The sequence below is a fragment of the Daphnia carinata genome, chromosome 9 (assembly GCF_022539665.2).
Source record: "Daphnia carinata strain CSIRO-1 chromosome 9, CSIRO_AGI_Dcar_HiC_V3, whole genome shotgun sequence".
NCBI classification, from domain to species: domain Eukaryota; kingdom Metazoa; phylum Arthropoda; class Branchiopoda; order Diplostraca; family Daphniidae; genus Daphnia; species Daphnia carinata.
In genome coordinates, this window is record NC_081339.1 from 8,330,586 (window position 1) to 8,354,343 (window position 23,758).

At 40.4% G+C, this 23,758-nt stretch overlaps 2 protein-coding genes, 2 long non-coding RNA genes and 2 pseudogenes across 6 annotated transcripts; 3 read left to right on the forward strand and 3 right to left on the reverse strand.

The window, feature by feature from the left end:
- Positions 1-2,986: 2,986 nt before the first annotated feature.
- LOC130700685 (uncharacterized) lies at positions 2,987-4,772 on the reverse strand. 3 transcript variants are annotated; one of them, XR_009003857.2, is made up of 6 exons: positions 4,624-4,772; positions 4,490-4,539; positions 4,066-4,407; positions 3,670-3,982; positions 3,152-3,589; positions 2,987-3,077 (listed from the first exon to the last, which is right to left on the reverse strand). It is a non-coding gene; the product is annotated as an uncharacterized LOC130700685 (long non-coding RNA). The 3 variants fall into 3 exon arrangements; XR_009003858.2 differs by having other exon boundaries at positions 2,987-3,589; positions 3,670-3,934; XR_009003856.2 differs by having other exon boundaries at positions 2,987-3,589.
- Positions 4,773-7,814: 3,042 nt separating this feature from the next.
- LOC130700658 (uncharacterized) lies at positions 7,815-8,785 on the forward strand. Its single transcript, XM_057522641.2, has 3 exons — positions 7,815-7,897; positions 7,977-8,471; positions 8,533-8,785. The coding sequence occupies exons 1-3, from the start codon at positions 7,892-7,894 to the stop codon at positions 8,665-8,667; spliced, it is 636 nt and encodes a 211-aa protein (XP_057378624.1). The 5' UTR covers positions 7,815-7,891; the 3' UTR covers positions 8,668-8,785.
- Positions 8,786-9,507: 722 nt separating this feature from the next.
- On the forward strand, positions 9,508-11,202 carry LOC130700684 (uncharacterized). The gene is made up of 2 exons (XR_009003855.2): positions 9,508-10,099; positions 10,164-11,202. It is a non-coding gene; the product is annotated as an uncharacterized LOC130700684 (long non-coding RNA).
- A 1,614-nt stretch (positions 11,203-12,816) lies between these two features.
- On the reverse strand, positions 12,817-14,301 carry LOC130700853 (ribosome biogenesis protein NOP53-like; annotated as a pseudogene).
- A 1,047-nt stretch (positions 14,302-15,348) lies between these two features.
- LOC130700647 (putative phospholipase B-like 2) lies at positions 15,349-17,321 on the forward strand (annotated as a pseudogene).
- Positions 17,322-19,227: 1,906 nt separating this feature from the next.
- LOC130700855 (putative phospholipase B-like 2) lies at positions 19,228-21,363 on the reverse strand. The gene is made up of 7 exons (XM_057522838.2): positions 21,243-21,363; positions 20,933-21,178; positions 20,742-20,836; positions 20,381-20,670; positions 20,093-20,179; positions 19,674-20,029; positions 19,228-19,608 (listed from the first exon to the last, which is right to left on the reverse strand). Exons 2-7 carry the CDS (start codon positions 21,176-21,178, stop codon positions 19,270-19,272), a joined length of 1,413 nt encoding a protein of 470 aa, XP_057378821.1. The 5' UTR covers positions 21,243-21,363; the 3' UTR covers positions 19,228-19,269.
- Positions 21,364-23,758: the final 2,395 nt, after the last annotated feature.

Consider the following 23,758-nt stretch of genomic DNA (forward strand, 5'->3'; position numbering starts at 1 on the left):
TGAATCAATTGATCTTAAAAACTCTGCTGTGTGCCTGGTGTATAGTGGAACAAGAGAGGCTCCCCATCGTGTATGTTGCGGCCATATCAATTAGATAAACCGATAAAAAAAAATTAAAGTTTGTGTCTTTTTTCTTTTTATCTATTCCGTTTCCTATAGAGAATTGGGATGCCACCATCAACCTTGTCAGTCTAAATGTAGGCCCTTTACAATAGTCCCTACTTCAACATCAAGCTCCCTCCAAGTCCATCAAGAAAAATAAAAAGAAGAAGAAGAAGAAGAAAACGCAGCTGTGAATGCTTCGTCAAGTGAGTCGATAAAGAGGCGTTCAATCGGAAAGCTCTCGACTCGCACTTTGTAGCCAAGCTAGTTCAGGCCAAATAATTGTTCCCACTCCCTTTGTTGTTTTTTTAAATTTATTATTATTATCATCATTTTATTTTCGCTTCGGTTTATTTATTTATTTTATTCTGCGGCTTATTCATTTTTGTTGACAAGTCTTGTTCAAAAATTCGATTGGGAAATGGGCTTCGTTATATATTTGGTTACCGCGACATCTACAGGCCTAACTTTGATTCGGCATATACAAGCCAATGGCGACACGAACAGTTTCCAAAATTCTTCGCACTCAAGTGGAATGGTCATCGTTTTGCCGCAGAAGAGGAAATGCAAAAAAAAAAAAATAAATAAAATCGATGGTCCGTCACACTGGTTCCCCACAGAGAAGAGACGGAAAGGCTGATGCACAGTGTAGCCCTGTCTAGCTACTGTATGGTGTGTAGGCCTTTTCTTTTTTTTTTCACGAGAGGAAAGAAGAAGATGAAGAAACGAAGGGACGGAAAGGGAGCAAGGCGAGTGAAAGAGAGTCGGACGTACTATTGCAAGAGGGGGCACGGTCGGCCAAGGCGAAGAAAAAGGGATCTTCTCACGGCCCATCAAGTTTGCTAGTGCATTACATTTGTTTCGCAGACGCGCTCTCGCCAGCACAGGCTATATACTTGTATGCGTTCGAAGAGGAAAAAAAAGAGGGAGCGGCCGTGAGCATCCACTTTACACATGAGCGGAATTCAACAATGAGTCTATCCCCTGCTGCCTTTTTCCATACATACACAGAGACCCGACGACAGAGGACTTTGCTATCGCTGGTGATAGACGTATTGTACGTATATATATATATACACTCCTGGTTATTCCATCAATATAGAGCGGGGGGGGGGGCCATAAATATAAGATACACCCATTACACAATGAACGGCCTCGGAGAACGTTGCGTGGGCCTATACCGCCGCAATAAAGGGATAAGCTTGTAAATTATATTTCAGTGTTGCATCACATATTCACCGGCAAAGTACTAAACTGCGATCATAGCCCTGTAACTGTCATGTCTCATTATTTCCATCGTAATCATCTTGCGTGCAAGAGCCACCAGCAGTCGATTGCTGGATCCCTTTTGTTTCACGTCTAGTATGTAGCATTTGCTTATCTTTTTACATGCGTGCTAACTAAAATTGCTGCAGTATAAGCATAGCCAAGTTTTAGAAGTGTACAGAACAGCCAAAGCTGTAAGAATGCGAAGGATTGGAAAAAAAGGGCGGAATTTGAGCGATGCTATACAATCGATTCGGGCTGCTGCTGTCAAACGGAGCGCACCGGCACGTGACCTTTTGTCGTGACTGGCTCGGCATGCGTTAGTAACAGCAAACAAGATAACAGAGATGAAACGTCGAAATACGGTCATGCTTGTATTTACAAATAACCACGGGCCGGGATGAAGGGACGCTGCTTTAGGCCTTTTATCTGCACCAAAATATCGTTGTGCAGTGTAGCCTCTATATACCCCTATATGGGCTATCCAAGCAGCAATTGGATTATCGAAAGAGTGATGGTCTTACCAAGTGGATCGCGATAATAGATCCAAACAGCAGCATCGCCCATTGTATATAGATCCTCGCAAGGCAAACGTTCTTCAGCTATGTTGTATGCAGGCCTTTTTCTTGATACACAAGAATCTTGCACAATGAAACTATTGACTGTTTGATGATTGGACAGCGAGGATGTGCTGCCTTTAGATCGTAAAAGTATGGACTATAAGTGGCTGGCGTGTTTATGGTTTGCCAACTTTTCAAACGTTGGCCTTTCAAATGCGAATCGATAAAAAAAAAAGGGAAGGGGGATCGTTCGTCCCAATCGAACATTGCACCGCGTGAATACAATGAAGTGTACGTGCATGGCTGGGAAGCACGACAACTTTCAAGCTGGATAAAGATCTACATAACACGAGCAAATCACGGTCTGATAGCCCAATTTCTCGGTAAGCTAGTACGAATGTATAGATAATACCTTTTGATATTCTAAACATGCAGGTTCCGAATGAACAGCATACAGTATTCGAAATGCTTCAATATGCAGAACTTAAAAGAACCTAATGTCTATTTGAAGGCTAAAATTTCTTCAGACTAAAACATCCAACCAATTTTATAGCTTTTTTTATGGCTAAAAATAAAAGAATGGATTTTATCGGCTGCTGCGAGGTTCTTCCAAGTTGTTGCATTGGCCTGAAATAAAAAGAGGGAAAAAAAAGGACGAGCTGAAATCAAGCGTGGGAAAAGTGAAGAGCAAATACAAATATTCGGCAGGCCCAACAACCAATCGCGTGCGTAACGCAATAGCGAGACTCGTCAGTCCTCGCTACCGTCAGTATGGAGTGCCTTACGCTGAAGTCGGTGATTTTGTTTTCTTATTTCCGATGTACACAACGGCTAACAAGGGAAAACCGGAAAACCAATACGAAGCATGATGGAAAGCAAACACGGAGATAACCAAACAAGGCGACCACATTTTTTTTTGTTAATCCTGATGGCGCCTAGCTGTTGTTTGCAGGTTACGCAAGAGTATGTATGGGCCACACATTGAGAAATTCGTAGTGCATTTTTTTCTAATGTGAATTGCAAGATAAATAGGTGGGAGGACGACATTCTGAAATAAGTTGATGGTTTAAGCATTTATTACCAGTTTAGTGTAATCATTTTTCGGCAGGGCTTACTCACCCTCGATTCATCACTGTCAAGGAAAAATCACTGTTGTTGTATAAGCTTCGTCAAGTGTTTGCACAATCTTTCAAATTTCAGTTGAAAACGTTTTATGAGCTTACCAATGTCCTTTTTTATTCCATCTTTCTCCGTGTTCAAATGCGAAGTCATAAGGTGTACCTGTTCTGTTTGAATCTCGGATAGACAGTGCATCACTCAACCCGATTATTAAAACAATTAAACAGTTGAGTTGATCGTTATTGTAATTCCAGCCTTTCATTTCCCTATATGTAAAAATAGATGTAGGCGGTGTCACTAGTCACTCCTATGAAGAATTCCCGCAAAGAGCGCCGATATAACAGTGTTTCAGGCTGTACAAGAGCGGGTTCTAATCGGTGTTCTTATCGATGGGTTTTACGTTGTCTTATCGTGACGTTTTGCTACTGGGTCATTTTTACACTGGCTTACTCCGCTAACGCAGCGCCGGTTATGTTCTCTTTTTCGTCTATCCTGGGCACTTTTGAAACCTCTTGACTGTTACCCAGCTTTAGTTTTTCGTTCTGCATTTCAATAAAAAGCTCAAGAGTTTAAGAAAAAGTCATGAAAATTAAGCAAGTGATTTGAGTTCATTTTTTCTTACCGCTCTTATTGTTGTTATTTTACGTGTTCGGGAAACGTAAGTATCTTTTGTTATGATTGAGGACGTTCGTTTAGATGTACATCAACTTTGTTTATACACTCCGCTATAGTAAGTGGACTTGATGGATGTGGGCAGAGGTAATTAGTGGTGCTCTGAGATCTAGTGTTTATCTTGGGCTGTTAGATCCTTGAAGCGGTTGTGCAGCTACTAATAGGGTAGAAGCGAAGGGCGTGGGAGTTGGCCAGTTTATCCAAACGGTGCAGGGCTATAGCAATATTTTCAATGGGCATTGAATATTGACTAGCTTTGTTTGCTGGTTGTATAATAATTAATATTACTATTTATTTAAAAAAAAACAAATCAATGTTATTATTCATGAATATTTCTAGTACTCACGCAAAATATGTCAACAGCAACATGAAAAGAATGAAATTTACTTTCCGGCGTCTCCGTTCCGACCAGCATGAGCAATCTTCTTTGTTTGTGACTGTAGAGACACCATCTGTTCCATGGTTATCATAAGCCAAGGGTAAACAAGGCCACACAGAAAAGAGCTGAGTTTCGATATGTACTTCAAACTGTAATAATAAACTGTTGAATCATATGGGATGAACCCCCGGCACACTGGTTTGAGTGCGAGTTTCTTTCTTTCACACTGCAACATGTTTTATTCCTTCCAGTTCCATGCAGCTGACACAGTTGTAGAATTAACTTTGAGGTTTTGCAGCAGAAACCTAACTACAATTTTTGGAATGGTAAGAGGGAATGAATGGATACCGAGTATCTTTCAGTATATACAAAATGATAATGAAGATCTCACCTGCATGAAATAAATTTGCATTTGTTTCACGCTGCGAAAGTTGATCAAACCTGCCAACGAAAACACGAATGTGAATACTATGTACAGAACCAAATATTTTCAACAAGAAGACGTCAACGAATTAACTACTTTACCAATCGCAAACGATGGTTCTTTCTTTGTTCTCCTTGTTGACATTCCAATCTCCTTGTTTCTCCTTGTTTCCATCGTTGCAAAACTTTTGTTATATAATGCGCAATAGAAACTCGTAAGATAAACTAAAATAAGCAAAAGGGGGCGAAAACTAAAATGCCGCAAGAGGGCGTTCAACAAGAATGAAATTGATTCCGCGCAAGCTATTGCGTTAGAATGCCGCCGGAGGACGTTCAACAAGAATTAAATTGATTCCGCGCAAACTATATTATGCTATCCAACAGGTCGTCATCGTTAACATTATTTCACGATGAATATCATATATTATGCAAACTAAATATTATTTTTGAACTAATTAGTATTTTGAACAAGATGCGAAATTTATTGAAGTTTGCGTAAACGCAGAATTAAACCTGATTATGGTTGAGTGAAATTTTGAAAACTAAATAAAATCATACCAAATTTCAAACAGTCGCCCGGCGATTCTTGCTCGTTTCCTGATAAGCAAGTGAAAAACGGGAAAAAATTCACAGTTTTTCTACGACCAAAAGTACGAAAAATCTCAAAATGCTAAATTCCTTTGCAAAATTCGTTGTCTGGTTTTCGAAGGCGATTGACTGTCCCCTAGAGGACGAGGTTAGTCTCGAAAATCCTCATATCGACACGCCAGAGATGGCCCCCCATTATGATTCCCGGCTTAAATCTGCACGACCAGTACCAGCCTATGGTAAGATCCTCTACGTCGCAGCGGAACCACCGGGCCGTCCTCAGGGGAGTAAAAGTTGTATTATCGACATGCCCGATGAAGTGAAACCGGAAGATAAAACGTTCTCGTACGCCCGTTATGATTCCCGGCTTAAATCTGCACGACCAGTACCAGCCTATGGTAAGACCCTCTACGTTCCAGCAATGGAACCACCAGTCCGTCCCGAAAGTCAGGGGACCAGGCCCTGCATTATCAACATGCCAGATGAGGTGGAACCGGAAGCCAAATCGTCCTCGTCTGTCTGTTACGACCCAATGCCGCAAGGCGGCGGTAACTCAGGCATCGACGCTTACTGGAACCGGCCACAACCATCCAATTATCTACCTACACTGTCTAATAGTCCACCTGTTTCGTACGTGGCACCCCCACCACAAGCTCGTCACGAAACTAAGGTAAACACAGACGTGATCATCGACATGTCCGATGTGGAGGTACCTGCTTCTGGTGTCCGCTACGACCTTATGCCGCAAGGATTCTGTAATTCTGGCATTGAGGCTTATCGGAACCAGCCGCCCCCGGTTAACTTTATCCCCCCCCCACCCTATTGGCCGCCCGTTTCGTACGTACCTCCCCCAAGAAAAACATCTCCGTCTTTTGTACCTGAGCAACCTTGCTGGCCGCCCGTCTCGCACGCGCTACCTCAGCCGCAAGAGCCTGTAGCTAAAGCTCTTGCCTACGATTATGCACCACGGACCACTTCGCAAGAGGTATTCGTAGCGAAAGAGGTCGGCGATCTTATAGATCTGACGTCCGAAGTCTCAACGCATGAACCTACCGGCCATTGGGCTCGTGACGTTTCCTATTACGATGAACAACCGGCCAATCAGCGCCAGGCTTTGGAACCTCATCGACCTCAAAATGTGGCTGAACATGGTTGCCCAGCAGACGATGAGATCCCACTCTCGAGACTTGTATGGCATGGTCGCAGATCTTCACTAACGAACGAGCGAAGGGAAGCCCAAGGGCTTAACATACCATATACGGGTGGTTACTATGACGGAACGGAAACTTCCCCCCCACCGGTCATTGAGGCCACTCCATTTGTCGAACAAGGATATGTGCCTTTTAATTCTGAATATCGGGATGTTCCATTCAGGGTAACTCAACAACCTCCAGGAGTTACCAATAACCCGGTATTCAATATGGTTGGCCCTGTGAACCGAAATGGCGACTTAACGGAGAAGAAGGAAGAGAATTTGACCGCAACATACAACCATCCGACACAGGTGACAATACGTAAGCTGCTCACTGAATTAGAAAAGGAGAAACAGGAAAGGGAGTGGCAAGAGTCACAGCCCCAGGTCAAAGGGGCCACTCCATTTGTCGAGCAGAGGTATATGCCACCAAATCCTCAATATCGCAATGATCCACTCAAAATAATTCAACGACTCCGGCGTGGTCTAAATTTGGTTTCCCTAAGGACGAAGTTAAATTCAATTTTGCAGTTATGTAACTTGAATTTATTTCCGCCTTTAGCGAAATGCGAATGATCTTCATTTCATATTCTTGTCATCACTGTTTTGTCAGTGGAATTATCTTATCTTTTTGGCACGTAAAAAACCTAAAACATGTAACGACGTTTATCCCGTGTGGTACTCCAACTGAATTGAATGGCGAACCCGTACATGGAGTTGTTCATTGTCGCGAGATTGATTCTTCCATTCACTTTCCATTCTAATTGTCTTCCTCCGGCAAGCTTGTTTGCACGAGCAAGAGGGTAACGGTATAGCACTTATATTCATTAAAAGTGCTTGCCAACATTCTCTACCATGTTTACAACTGTTGGGAGGGGACGATAGAAGATGAAAGTGTTGGTTGTTTTCATTTTTGCGACCGTGACACGACTACCTTTACGGGGGATTTTATCCTTAAATGAGTCGTTCAATTTCAGTGGAGCAACACACGAGAAAACGTCGGTCATGTTTTAGGATCAAACTTTGGTTCCAAATTTGTTTTGTATTTGTTTTGTTTATTTCATCAATAAATGGATTCTGCTCCAAAAAAACCTGTGTTTTTAAATTTTTTAAAAATAGTATTAAGATAACAATCGAACGAAATCACGTTAAAGTTCAAGTTCCAGCGTTAAACACTTGGTCAATGATGTATTCATTTTTACTGGTAGTTAACAGGAGAATCGAAAGACATTATTCAATAAAGCTTTAAATATTAGAAAAAGTTATGTCATAAAAAATGAGAAAATCATCCTTGAACTACGGACTTACATATGAATCAAACGATAGGGGGGGGGGGGGAGAAAGTGAATAACAAACGAACCATGCATTACCAATTGCATTAGCTAAAAATTAAGGTAGATGTCATAATCGCTCCCGCCATTTACCCTAAACTGAGACTGTCTGCAACCTTGAAAAACTAATTAACTCAAGTTGCTTCACGCCAACAGGTGACTTGTGGGCTCAAGGTGGACATATAAAAGCGAGACGTAATGTTACATTTCATACGCAAATCAACTTTTATCTCCATCCGCCAAACTACTCTATTTTGACATGAAGGTAAGGCAGTTCATTTTAAATTTATTAGTGTGTTTAAATTTTTAAGATGAATTTTATTTAATTTTTCTGTCGGAATTAGTCTGTACTTGTTACCTTGTCATTGCTGAGCTTGTTGGTTGTGTGCGATGCCTGGTTTCTCAATCTGAAATCTGACAAAAATGAGAAGCTGGCCAAAGTGACACCAGCACCGAACAAACGAAAGGTGATTCTCGTAGCCAAGCAGGTGTACGTGCCGATGTATGCCTCCGATGACACTGCTTCATCAGACATGTCCGGTCGTTTATTGCCCGTCTCTCCTGTACTGGCCACTTCTGGAGCTGTAGTGGGAGGACAACAACAACCGCTTGACTATTCTTCGATGTATTATCAACCTCCTGTTGTTGCGTATGCCATGTCCGGCCCAGCCTCAGGTGATGCGTCAGCAGCCTACGCAGCTCCTTCAGCCTATGCTGCCCCAGTTCCAGTACCTGTCAACGTAAACGCAGCTATGCAGCCATATGCCTTCTATACTGGTGGGTATGGTGCTGCTGGCCCACAATACGTGCAATATGGTAGTGCAGCATCGGCACCTGAGGTATTATTAATTATTTTAATTTGCGGAACAAAATTGCCATTTTTCTGTTTTGCGGAGAAAGACCTGGGTGATGCAGTATCCAGGTGGTGAGATTGTTCCAGCTGGACCTTATCCTCCAACAGGAACCGAGAGCGACGCAGTGACAGAAGAAGTTGCTGCTTCAGTGCAGCCAAGTGAAGCATACCCAAGTGTTTGACCGCATTGATTGCAATTTTGTTTTTACCTGATTTTTATTGTATTTTAATTTATGTGACTTTATGTAACGGACAAGATCGATGTGCGTTATGACAACGAATAAAAACGCTATGATTGTATTGGATTTCTGCTTGTTGAGAAATATTGGCGTGATCCACTCCTTGACTAGTACTAAGCGGACAAACCCAACTTAGCTGTGTCACCAGACATGAATGGAATGAGTAATTCAAAATAATTCCAGGTAAGGCCACGGACCACAATCAAACGCCCGATATATTTCCGAACGTTTATCTTCCACTGAACGATATCACTGAATGATAAAATATTGACGTGCATGGAATAATGAATAATTCTAAACTTTCTCTTCTGTTGTGTTGCTTCATTGCGAAAAATAAATCTCTCGTCCTAACGGTTGAGAAAATTTTTTAAAAACGAACGAGCAATTTTGTGACTGTCGTACATATTCATTCAAACTTGCAATTTCACTATCCATATGAAAACTAGGGCTTATGCAATACGGAAGAAAAAACGGCAACCAACTAGCATGGTTTCTGAATAGCTTTTGTTTTATTGGATGTGGCAAAAACTATCCTATGTTTAATAGTTTTTCGCATTCTTTCAGTGTTCTTTTGCAATGCAAAAATAAAAACCCTCGCGTTAGTTTTATCCATTCCTTGTACATATTATATACTTACTTTCTCTTTATGTCCGCTAGAATTGCAAAGTGTGAAATAGCTGCGCGGTTGACCATAGCAACGCTCAGAGTATTGACATGTTTTTAAAATAGCAATATCATTAATGGCCACCATGAAAACGAATGATGGAATCGCTAGGGGCCGGTGAAGTTGAAGGATTCTAGTGAGCGTGTTTGGTGAAAGTCTAACCTTTCTATTATTGCAGGGATATTTAACTAGGACGCAGATGCTGTTTGACGGCTTAATTTTTCCGCTTTCATTTTCGAAACTACGCAACAGTTTCCCTCACGGCCAATAGGTGGTCTAGAAATTTTTAATCAGCTGTTGAACTTCAAAACAACAGTCGACGATAAGCTTTTAGGGGGCGTTTCAGCATCGAAGAGAAACTAGAGAAAGATTTGCTGCATTTCAGAAGTTTTCAGTGTTTATATGCGACTAAAGCAAATGTGAAAATGGCTAGTTTTGTTAATATGCTGCCGAAGTAAAATGTGCAAATGGCTAGTTTTTTTAGCCATTTAAAAATAATATGTCACTAGTAATTAACCTTTACGGCAAACAGGTTCCCCTTGATGTGCAAATGTGAAATCGGGTGTTAGTGCAAAATTGTGAATGGTATTAAGAAATGAAACTAGAAAATTCCCGTTAGCTCTGAGAACGCAGCTCAAGGGAACGATTCCTATTTCTGGCCGGATAAAAGTCCATTACAATGAACAATAACAATGATAATCTACAGTTAAGGTAAGTAATGATATATCTTTTGAAGAAATTGTACCCAATTTTTCCCTAATCACTCATCACTTAGATTCTTCTCAACTGACAAGATTGAGTGCCTCCAGTTGCAAGATAAATATGTGGGAGGATTCGGCAACGGCTGATGCCTGCCATATTATCGAACACCAGTATTTACTTTACTACCGTGGTTGAATAAGATTTACTTTTACATTATGTAGTACGTGCAGAAAGACATGCAGGTATTCCACTTGGTTATACTACTTATACAACAACAGGAGAAATATACACAAATCGTTTGTACAAATATATATAATATATGTAATAGAATAATATGCTTTTCTTTTCTTTTTCAAGCAATTTTGCATTTAATCATTTGCAATTTAAACTTTTTTTTTGTTTTCATTTTTTTGTTTGTTTTTTTATATTATTTTTTCAATGCTTTTAATTTAAATTTTCAATTATTATTAAAAAATTTAATGAAGTTGAAGCTGACACATCGTTAATTCTTTTTCGTAAAGAAATAATGGTCATCGTCCAACTTGTGTATAAATTGATATATAAAATTCACATGTTTGTATTAGAATTCGCTGTGAAACTCGATCCCCATTACGCCATGTATGAGATGGCGAAAATTAGACGCTGCGTCGCGGTTGATCTACAGTCATCCAGTCTACATGAGCTTATAAGGGGCAAAAAGAAACATCTTGTAAATGTAAGAAAGTTATCTCAAAAATGAGATAGTGTAGAGATTGTACATGCAACTATCACCTGTAATGATGGCGTGAGAAAATTATCATCATATTTTCATAAAATGAATCAATCCGATGTGGAACACATTGTTCATTTGTTATATTCGAAATTTTCGACGGTTCTCATCATCTATGGGCATCCAACACACACTATCAATTGACGATCGAGCCGCCAACCCGCCCTAGTCATTTAGGCAATGGCACATGCACTAAACGGAGGGAGAATTCAGATGTTTAGTTACGTTTATTATTAATGTTCGTTGATTGCTGTTGTATGTTGTAATTTTTATTTAGAAGTAAAAAATGAGCTTTGTTCATTCGAAAACTGTGTCTAGGAAAATGTGAAATTTTAGAAACCAATTCTTTGATGATTTGCTTTTATCGTAGATTATCCTGTACTGGTTTCACCAACACAGTTTGCGGTCAAATTTCTTATTAATTTGGTTGAAGTTTATTTATTAATGAATGAATACCCCTACGAAGTACTTGCGACATTGTTCTGGATAGTGCTCAGGTCGCACTTGTAAGGGTTTCGTTGGTCTTTAATTAAGAAAAAACTAATCTTCATATTATTGAAAACGAGGATGGAAACAAGTGTGGTATTGACCAGCAGTAATCCGCATGTAGACAAGATCTGTCCTTAAGTGGGATTAAATAAATTTCCGTCAGATGTTACGAAATACATATACATTTCCTGGACAATGGTGCCTTATTTGTTCCTTATTTGTTCCTGGACAATGGTGCCTTCAGTCATAGTCTAGTCAGCAACATTGGTCACCGTTTGGGTCAGATTACCCACATTCATCAACTCATCGTTATACCATCGATGAACTTTATTCTGCAAAGCGCACTCAACGCCATCCACGCTGATGAATATCACGCGTCGCGTTTGAGCTTCTACATCAAGGAAGCAACTGGAACAATATCCAACTCTCAGCTCGAAGCTTTAGAGTGTTTTACACTTCGTTACAGGGTTGGCTGGCCACTTAACCTGATACTCACTGAAGAAGTGATGGATGATTACAGCCAAACATTCTCGTTTGTCTTGCAACTAAGACTAGCTGCATGGGCGCTTGAAGACGTCTACGTCATCAACCTAATGAGGGATCCGCCCTCCCGTTGGCATTCAGTTCACATTGCGCGTCATTCGATTTATCAATTTGTTCAGACGCTGCAAAACTATGTCATGAATCAGCTTCTTACTCTTGCCTGGGTGAATTTCTAACAGAGCTGAAGAAAAATGGAGCTCGGTCTCTAGACGACCTCTACGAATTACATTCCAATTACGTCCATAGAGCTAAATCACGCCTGATACTCACGCCGAATAGCTGAGGTCAAATTTCTTATTAATTTGGTTGAAGTTTATTTATTAATGAATGAATACCCCTACCAAGTACTTGCGACGTGGTCTTGGACATTGCTCAGGTCACACTTGTAAGGGTTTCGTTGGTCCTTAATTAAGAAAAAACAAATCTTCATATTATTGAATAAAACGAGGAGTGAAACAAGTGTGGTATTGGCCAGCAGTAATCCGCATGTAGACAAGATCTGTCCTTAAATGGAATTAAATAAATTTCCGTCAGATGTTACGAAATACATATACATTTCCTTTGTTCAATTATTCAAACCCAAAATTTTATATTCCACAAACTTTTTTTTGCTAATTATTCGACTGGGATGAGTTATCAAAGCGTTTCTCACCACTATGGCTCCCACGGCCATCGTAAAAAGTTGGACCATACATTTAAGTTAAAACACTATGGCCTCAACGGCCGCGTTAAAAGTATTACAATGACATAACCAACGGCTGATGCCTGCCATATTATCGAACGCCAGTATTTACTTTACTACCGTGGTTGAATAAGATTTACTTTTACATTATGTAGTACGTGCAGAAAGACATGCAGGTATTCGGGAAACTCTGGCTATAATACATTTTGCACAAGAAAAAAAAATAAGATAAATGAATAGGCGTACGCGACATATTTTCTTTATTGAAATGGCGATCGTGTCATTCATATTAAACGTGTCATCTCATTGTACGGGAGTTTTGTCCTTGTTACGATTGCCCACTTTAAGACCCTTAGGTTCAGAGTGGCTGCGTTTCGTAAAGACTTTATGCTTGTACTTGAACACGACCGTCTGTCGGATTCGCGGCTCAATTATGTTGCGTCGCTGCATAGACTTGTACCGATCGATCAAGACATGACCTGTATAAGGAAAGGTATTGTATATTAAAATAGAAGACATGCTTGCCTTTTAATCATTAATTTTATAGACGATACCTTCTGTCTTCAATCCACGTAAAGTGCCAGTAATCTCTTCGCTGAAGTTCACTTCAATTGGCGGGGGTTTGTACTTGTGTCGGCCCAGCATGGCTGGCTTAAACATTTTGGCCTCTTTCTCCTTCTTTCTTAATTCGATTCGCTTGGCAGTCAGCTCTTCAGACTTTCGAATTTCTCGGCAATTGACCTCAATCTAATGAGAAACGGATGAACAATAGGAAATGATATTCGTATTTAAACAGATGGACATATTCAAATTACCTGTAAAGTTCCAGTAAACGCTTTTTAGCTTCTTTCAGTTTCTTTCGCCGCATATCATGCCATTTAAGGGCTTTGGCCCTGATTTTCTGTTCGCGAATCTTGGGTTTGGTTTGACGAACGCAAGGAACGTCTTCGTCCTCTTCTTTGGCTGGCTCTTCTCCAACGGCCAAACCTTGCGTCATTTCGGACCACCATTCTTCTTAGTATTTAGTAAAGCGATTAGTATAACCAATCGCCCAAATATTTTTGCAAAAATTACTTCTTTTCTTTGTACTGGAATCTTCTTTAGCATTGGTCCTAGCCTTAGCCGAGTTCTGATTTCTTCCTTCATCCCTTTAGTCTTGAGATTATAAGCCTCTATCGATAAGGCTTGATGATCCTGGTAAGTTGGATTGTATGAAGTTCCTGGATGAGGATATTCCACTGGTTTAAGTCCTGTTGTTTTCAAGAACATAGTCTCTGGCGGCTGTAAATCCGTTTGCCAACTTTCTCCATTGTGTAAGTCTTTAACTGGTCTGACAAATCAAGTGCTGGTGCTTCTTTATCCCCAATCACGAAACTGTCGCCTGAATATAAACCACAATTACAATTTGTTATTTACAAAATTATGTATGACATGCCAACATCTCCCCGAAGATCAAAATCAAAAGTTGTACTCATCCTTTCTGGTTTCTTTTTGTCTGCTAATGCCTCAACATTCTCCTGATGTTGCTTCACAAACTGCAGAAGGCGAGTAGGAATTTTACCTTTGGCTCTCCTTTCCTCCATTACTTTTCTGAGAAGTGGATCTCCTCTTTCTTCTGGAAGTCGAACACGATTTCTAATACAAAAAGGGATTGGTAAAAACAAAAATAGTCCACATTGTTTACCTAAAAAGTTTACACATAAGGTGAATTAATGAAACAACAGGCATGTTGATGTTCAAACAAACCTCAACTAAGATAGAACTCGCAAATTTTGCTTTCAAAGTTGAACTGGTATTGGAATCAGACCTCCACAGAGCTTTCCAACCAACAGGTTCAAGTGTTTGTTCAGCATAGTAAACTATAATTTGCTGTACCTCCTGACCTTTAATAAAGTCTTTCTCTAGGTCAAAACATCTTTTTAGGTCCTCGACTATTTGCGCAGCGATCGTACGGCAAGAATATGCTGCTGTTTAGTCCCTGTCATCGTGTCATGTCAACTGAAGGAAATTAACGGAACCGGTACCGTAAGCTGGCCACGCGCGGCGCTAGGCTCCACTTTCCACCGTTTTTTCCACACATTTCAATTCTGCATTCGTTACCAAACAGTGGAAAGTGGAGCTCGGTTGGGGACGCCCCTCTGGCAATGCAGTTTTAGGCGCTGGAGGTATTGTGCTTTTGGAAGTCAATTATGTTTCGCGCATGTGGCGTTTAAAGCAGCATTCCACCGCCAATTATGGAAATTTGAATAATGAGTTGTGATCGTTTCCATTGTTCCCGTACTGCGAAAACTGAAAATTCGACACGAAACAATGAAAGGGTGAGTTAGACAGTGTTCGTGTGCGAACTTGGTCGTCACCCGAACACAGTGAACGGCCATCTTCATAATCCAAACAAAATTTCAAAAATTAAACCCACAACGTGAATTTGGGAAGTCGGCTGAGGTGGTACGAACGTAATTTTCCACCACCATACATCTAGAAATGTAACCGATTTCCCAGGCCATTCCGTTGGCAAATTAATAAAAACAAACACCCTTGAGAAACGTGATGCGTTAGCCCCATAGCATGTTAGACTGTGTCACCCCTCTGACGTCTTCAGAAGACAAAAGTTATATTGGGTTAACCATTTATTAATTTTTTCTATTAATGCAGGGATATTTAACTAGGACGCAGATGCTGTTTGAGGGCTTAATTTTTCCGCTTTCATTTTCGAAACTAAGCAACAGTTTCCCTCACGGCCAATAGGTGGTCTAGAAATTTTTAATCAGTTGTTGAACTTCAAAACAACAGTCGACGATAAGCTTTTAGGGGGCGTTTCAGCATCGAAGAGAAACTGGAGAAAGATTTGCTGCATTTCAGAAGTTTACACTAGTTGAAGCGTGTCTTTCGAAGAAGATGAACAATCTTCATCTTCCCTGTGTGTTGCTAAGCCTTAGCTTACTTTTGATTTCTGCCCAATCTGCAGAACTTATCCAAGAGAACGAATCAACAACAGCCTATGTGGTGTTTAATGAAAATAATGAAGAATTTGTAATTGTTAACAACGAGCCACCTCGCGACAAATACGTTGCTGGGGCAAAGTCACAAACTCCATTAACCAAACAGGGTATTTTCTACTTGAAATGTATAAGAATGTACTATATCTTATTGTTAATTATACTGTGTCACAGATGGCAAATTTTGAGGTCTGGACCAATGGGAACTTTCCAGATACTATGCAATCTAAGGCAGCTGGCTTCCTAGAAGGTTATCTTACCCATGAGCTTATCTATTTCTCGCACTTGAATACCCTTCAAGATTATTGTCAGGGGCGTGATGGCTACTGTAGCAAGCTCCGTACTTTTCTGACTACAAATACAAAATGGGTTAACAAGATGTACAAAAAACTGAGAAACACAAGTCCATTCTGGCATCAGGTATTAGTCACCCACAGCCTATTTAGTTATCTTATCTTGTAAATAATTGTTTTAAATTTCACACCATTCTGAATTGCGTAAAATGTGATTCTTTAGGTTGGTTTGTTCTATGAGCAAATGGAAGGAATGGCAACTGGTTGGGAAAAAGCCGCAGTTAATGCTGGCCATTCAATGGGAAGCTATGGATTTCTGTAAGTTAACATTAATATAGCAAATGTTTTAATATTTTTCATACATAAATCTCTTCTATCTTCGTTCAAAGTTGGTTCAATATCTTTGGAGATATGGAAGAGTTTGAACAAATGTTTGTTCATCGACAAGTGAACAAGGACTGGCGACTAAATAAAGTTGGTCGACGTCATATGGTTGCGTCGTGCTCCGCCTTAATCAAAGTGCTTCCCGAAACATCAGACATCTACACTTCCCACGTTACATGGAACGGTTACGAATCATTGATCAGAATTTTGAAGAAATACAGCCTGGAAGTACATCAAACGGCCGACGAAAACTCAGCACTTATTCCAGGCCATTCCATGTCGTTTTCTTCTTACCCGGCCTGTTATACTCAGGAGACGATTTCACCGTCATTTCTTCTGGCCTCGTTTCCATGGAAACTACCATTGGAAATAACAGTAAACGTTTTCATGATTATGCATATTGCATAGAGATAAATGATTATTTTTTTCATACTTCCAGACGAAGAGCTATTCAAGTACATCAAACCCACCGGACAAGTTCTTGAAGGAGTTCGGTCCATGGTCGCAAATCGCCTCGCTTCAACCGGTATTAGAGCCTTTTAGCTTAAAGTAATGCAGTGCCTTGACCATTTCATTATTGATGATAAAGGCAAAGAATGGACAGGTGTTTTTGGACGGCATAACAGCGGCACTTACAATAATCAATGGATGATTGTCAATTATAAACTCTTCAAGCCTGGCAAACCTCTTCGCGATGGTCTCTTTTGGGTTCTCGAACAGTTGCCGACTCTAATTGAATCTCGAGATATGACTGACGTGTTGAGAACCAAATCTTTTTGGCCATCGTATAACAGCCCATATTTCCCCACCATCTTTAATCTTTCTGGCACACCAGCACTCGTGGAAAGTACGGTGATTGGTACACGTACGATAAAACGCCTCGTGCGCTCATTTTCAACCGTGACCAGTCCAAAGTCACCGACGTTCGTTGGTGAATGATATTTAAAAATCAATATCTCTGTGAATTCAATGAAAACCACAGCCTATAATCGAAATTGAACGCTGATTTCAAGAATGTGATTGCCTTTCTTGAATAATGAACCGTTTTGGAAATATACGGCATTATAGTTCTGTATCCCGCTAGCGGTGTAATTTGTTGGCGCACAAATTTGCTACCCAAATTTTTATGTTTATTTTATTTTTTCCTTATCTAGTTGTGAAATATGAAAAACGGGAATTTTTCTTAAAATCTGCGCACAAAAAATATGTATTTCTATAAAGTAACGTTGATGGACGTAGTATTATACCACATATTGTATCAGTACTACATATAATAATAAATCAATCAGTCTTGCTCCAGCTCTACCTGCCAGAAGGCAACACGGTATCAAAAAGATTACAAGTCAGAAAGCGGATGACATTTTGTCATTCTTGTCCCTCCATCAGCCTAAAATCAGGCAGAGTCCTAGAATAAGGCAGTACGTCCTTGTGTACGCCTCACGAAATATGCTGTTCCGTAAGGTATCTTTGAACTTGCCGCCACGAAGAGAGAGAAACCTAAAGACTATCGTGGTAAAAACACAGATATTTTACTGTTGCTACGAAAGATGTCGTGGCAATACAGTTTTTTCCGTCATGCAACGGCAGCCTTTCGTGACAATAGATTTAATGAAATGCATGCCCAATTTGGATACAACGTGAAAAGAATACCTGTGCTTATGTAAAAGCTTTCTCTTGCAAAGAACACCGTTTTTGCTCACTACCAAGCCTATTTTCCATTGCTACGACATCGATGACGTAAAATGCGAGTCCATCACGAACGCGTGACGATTTTAACTCCGTGTAAACGTGCAATTCTTCATTTAAAAAAATAAAATAGCAAATGAAAGTCAGGTCCGTATGACTAGGGCTTCGTGGTCAGCATGCAAATTTTAATCGTCAATCTCCATTGTGACATTTTCCCACCTCACAAGCCTTAGCGTACGCGCACTGTCGTTCTCTGTGCAAGCACACCATACATTATCACTCCTGGCAGTTCTATATAAAAGCCTAGACACACCCTTTAATGTACAAACCTTAAACAAAAGGCAGCAGTGTAAAATAGTCCGTGCGTGTTGGCATTCTAATGAGACTCGACATCCGACTGCTGCCTCGACCTTCTTCCGCTCATCCATTCCGACAGCGCTTTCAAACTAACTCTCATCAGCGTCCCTTTATCGCCAAAGCTTTTGACAGATGCCGTGCAAAAGCAATAGATGACAAGGCTCTCACAGTGGCAAGCGTACAGAGCTACCCTTTAACTTCCAGGAAAATGTTGAAGCGAAAACTAACAGGTCCGTTCGAGTGCTGAAATAGGATCACATTTCACAGTGTGTGTAACGTTTCCATTGAAAAGAAAGGCACAATTTTTTCCTACTAACTTTATTTATTACTTTGTTTCTTATTAATAATTTAATGAATCTATGCGCTTGTAAGTTTGACGGCACCTAAAAAGGAAAAGTGAATATTCGTGTATAACGTATCCCCGTCTGTGAGTGACCTCTTGCAAGTTTTGGATCCAACTACCTGATATCGAAGCGTGACGGTAAACAATGACCACATCGAACATCAAAAAAGAAAACACACAAATGAGAAGAAGAAAAGAAAAAAAGCTCGTCTTTTAACTAGCAGAGGCACAACTTCACGGACCGCTCGTTTCGGTGCCGCCTCGCCGCACATTTGACAGGAACTCTATTAACTGACCGCATAATGCATCCTTACCGCCCATTTCGAACACGCTATATCTCTTCCTGGTGCTACATATCTGTGCACTGATGGATGGCATTACCTGGCAAGGCCGATTGATTCAGTTGGCAACGACAGGCTACAGATCGCAATACACGGATGTCTTATGTAAGTCGATAGGGAATTCTTTCACGGCCACGTGGAAACACTTTCCGTAAATAGAATTCGTCAAACGAGCAAATCGCAGATCACAACAAAAATGTTTTAAAGTCCAGAACGCAAGGATAAAGGGAGAAAAACAATGAATATCTCAGAAATAAGACATCGTGGTTCACGTTTGAAGTTCGAGATACAATGTTTTAGAGAGTCCACTTCGTCTGAACTGGTTGAAATTTCCAAAGATCAGGATGGCCAACGTGGGACAAGTTACTAAAATCCGATGCACTCCATCTAAACGCCGGTAGAGAGTCGTAGGTCGGTCCGCCAACCGCAATAAAGTCCAATGAAGACATGAGTTGATGTGAGGTAACCTTGCAGTCGGTAGCATCGTGAGAACGGTGGCTCAACGCATGGAAAGGATAAGTGCCGTTAGTAGGATTCAGATCGTTACGAGCCGAGATGGCGTTTTCTCCAGAATATTTCGGATCGCATTTGTCGCAGCGAGAAAGCGGGTCATTGCGGTAATCGTTGTATCTCATCTAAATAAAAAAAGACAGGTTTAGTGGTAGTACTTTCCAAAAATAGAACGTAAGAAGAAACTCACCATCCTTATCATTGAATCCATATCGGTGACTTTGGACTGGTCACGATTGAAAATGAGCGCACGAGGCGTTTTATCGTACGTGAACCATTCACCGTACTTTTCCACGAGTGCTGGTGTGCCAGAAAGATGAAGGACGGTGGGGAAATATGGGCTGTTATACGATGGCCAAAAAGATTTGGTTCTCAACACGTCAGTCATATCTCGAGATTCAATTAGAGTCGGCAACTGTTCGAGAACCCAAAAGAGACCATCGCGAAGAGGTTTGCCAGGCTTGAAGAGTTTATAATTGACAATCATCCATTGATTATTGTAAGTGCCGCTGTTATGCCGTCCAAAAACACCTGTCCATTCTTTGCCTTTATCATCAATAATGAAATGGTCAAGGCACTGCATTACTTTAAGCTAAAAGGCTCTAATACCGGTTGAAGCGAGGCGATTGGCGACCATGGACCGAACTCCTTCAAGAACTTGTCCGGTGGGTTTGATGTACTTGAATAGCTCTTCGTCTGGAAGTATGAAAAAAATAATCATTTATCTCTATGCAATATGCATAATCATGAAAACGTTTACTGTTATTTCCAATGGTTTGTGCCGTGTAAATTTAACACAGAGGTGCGAAAAGGGAGACGGCCGGTTCTTGGAGGTTAGAGCCCTCCGTGGGAACCAAGGTCGGTGCGGGGAAACAGTGCCGGCGGGTCATTCCTTACAGTAAGAAGAAAACGACATGGAATGGCCTGGAATAAGTGCTGAGTTTTCGTCGGCCGTTTGATGTACTTCCAGGCTGTATTTCTTCAAAATTCTGATCAATGATTCGTAACCGTTCCATGTAACGTGGGAAGTGTAGATGTCTGATGTTTCGGGAAGCACTTTCATTAAGGCGGAGCACGACGCAACCATATGACGTCGACCAACTATATTTAGTCGCCAGTCCTTGTTCACTTGTCGAGGAACAAACATTTGTTCAAACTCTTCCATATCTCCAAAGATATTGAACCAACTTTGAACGAAGATAGAAGAGATTTATGTATGAAAAATATTAAATCATTTGCTATATTAATGTTAACTTACAGAAATCCATAGCTTCCCATTGAATGGCCAGCATTAACTGCGGCTTTTTCCCAACCAGTTGCCATTCCTTCCATTTGCTCATAGAACAAACCAACCTAAAGAATCACATTTTACGCAATTCAGAATGGTGTGAAATTTAAAACAATTATTTACAAGATAAGATAACTAAATAGGCTGTGGGTGACTAATACCTGATGCCAGAATGGACTTGTGTTTCTCAGTTTTTTGTACATCTTGTTAACCCATTTTGTATTTGTAGTCAGAAAAGTACGGAGCTTGCTACAGTAGCCATCACGCCCCTGACAATAATCTTGAAGGGTATTCAAGTGCGAGAAATAGATAAGCTCATGGGTAAGATAACCTTCTAGGAAGCCAGCTGCCTTAGATTGCATAGTATCTGGAAAGTTCCCATTGGTCCAGACCTCAAAATTTGCCATCTGTGACACAGTATAATTAACAATAAGATATAGTACATTCTTATACATTTCAAGTAGAAAATACCCTGTTTGGTTAATGGAGTTTGTGACTTTGCCCCAGCAACGTATTTGTCGCGAGGTGGCTCGTTGTTAACAATTACAAATTCTTCATTATTTTCATCAAACACCACATAGGCTATAAATGTGAGTTTTTGTTTTTACCGGATCAAAAAACGGCGGCTACGCGTTTCCCATTACAACTGGTCGTTTCGCACCCGTTGTACCTCGTACTGCCAATGCACAGAAAATTTTAGATGGAAGCATACTTGCATTGCAATATGTTACTGGACCTCTTAACGCGGCAGGTACTGCTACATGCTTTTCTTTTGAGTTATCTTGTGATATGAGCGCTTCCGCTGATGATTCTTCTTGCGCAGCTCAAACTTTTTGATAAAACTTTAACAAAAGAAAGAAAAAATTTCACTCTGGTAAGGCCATATTTAATAAACAGCATACTTCTTGAAATATTTCTTGTTATGGCAAGTTTCTCCTAATGATTTGTTACAACCATATGACATGAAAACTATTCTGGCCAAATCAACTCCAACGTAAACAGTCAAATTACTGCGTGCCTGCCAGCGCAATTACATATCACATTCGCGAACCCTTTGGCTGGACAGTTATGGTTTCCAAATAGCAAACTGTATAGCCATAAACACACCGATCACAAAATCAATCAAGAAGTCAACCAAAAAAGGAACAGAGAAAAGAATAAAATATTTAAGAATAAAATTCAAATTTCATTTAAATTAAACGCACAACGTGAAGCTTGGGAAGTCCATTTGTATCTTTGATGGAGGTGGTGCGAACTTGATCAACCACCACCATACATCCAGCAATGGCACCCGATTTCCCAGTTCATTCCGTTGGAAACTAAACAAACTCAAGAAACATGCGTCACACTTATACCGATAAGGCGACCGACACTCATTAGCAAGATTCAGACCATTCAAAGTCCTTCACGTCAACAAATAACGACAGACTTGCAGGTAAAGTCGCAAAATGCGAAAGCATATGTCTAAACGAAAACAGCTCATTAAAACAACGAAGGGATAATGTTCTCATTATATAAATGCCCACCCGATTCATCTGAAATGCTGGAACGCGATGACCGCGTATCAACCCATGGCCTACTATAATAACGGCGTGGGTTGTGCAGAATGTATTATAGCCAGAGTTTCCCGAATACCTGCATGTCTTTCTGCACGTACTACATAATGTAAAAGTAAATCTTATTCAACCACGGTAGTAAAGTAAATACTGGCGTTCGATAATATGGCAGGCATCAGCCGCTGCTTATGTCATTATAATACTTTTAACGCGGCCGTTGAGGCCATAGTGTTTTAACTTAAATGTATGGTCCAATTTTTTACGATGGCCGTGGGGGCCATAGTGGTGAGAAACGCTTTGATAACTCATCCCAGTCGAATAATTAGCAAAAAAAAGTTTGTGGAATATAAAATTTTGGGTTTGAATAAGTGAACTAAGGAAATGTATATGTATTTCGTAACATCTGACGGAAATTTATTTAATTCCATTTAAGGACAGATCTTGTCTACATGCGGATTACTGCTGGTCAATACCACACTTGTTTCCATCCTCGTTTTCAATAATATGAAGATTTGTTTTTTCTTCATTAAGGACCAACGAAACCCTTACAATTGCGATCTAAGCACTATCCAGGACAAACGTCTCAAGTACTTCGTAGGGGTATTCATTCATTAATAAATAAAATTCAACCAAAAACGAAATACGATTTGTGTATATTTCTCCTCTTGTTGTATAACCAAGTGGAAAACTAATAATTGCATCAAAGAAACCGTTTTTCTGTTATATTTATGTGTAAGTCTGTCTCTCTCTCTCTCCCTCTTTTTTATCTCGTATTTATTCAATATTGTATTAATAATGCTGTCTCATTCTGTACAATATGTTTTTTTTCGGGTACAATATGGCCAACAATTGCGTGGGAACGCTGCTATAAAAATAATGGCAGCGTAGCTACCTACTGGTTAAGTTATTTTGCTATTGTCTGTACATGAAGACATTAAACATCGGAAAAAGTCAGGACAGCCGCCAGATTTCAATTTCTCTATCGTAACTTATCGTGTCGACGTCGGCATTCTGATACGATCGAATTGCGTACAACAATGACACTCAAAACGGACCGCCAAAACTGACAAGCTTTAAAAACGAAACATGCAGAATGTTTTGCATCCAAACGTCAAAGAATTAAATTTACTAGTCACGAAAGAATATTCGCGTGACACGCTGGCAAAGTCGAATTGCCTTATTCCCACGTTAATCAACTGACAGGGAAAGGTCCCTGTGTTTTCATCTCCAATGATGAGAATAAGAGATGAAAGTGGGCAACAGAAGGGCCCAACTGACGGGCCCCAGAAATCATTTAATAAGCATCAAAGAAGTTGACTACTGCATGCACCTAATGAGACGAGAGCTGCTGCCGCTCTTATTTTTTTCTTCAGCCGCTGTTACCGACGATCTCCCTTTTGTAAAGCCCCTTCGGTCCTTAAATAGTCCAAG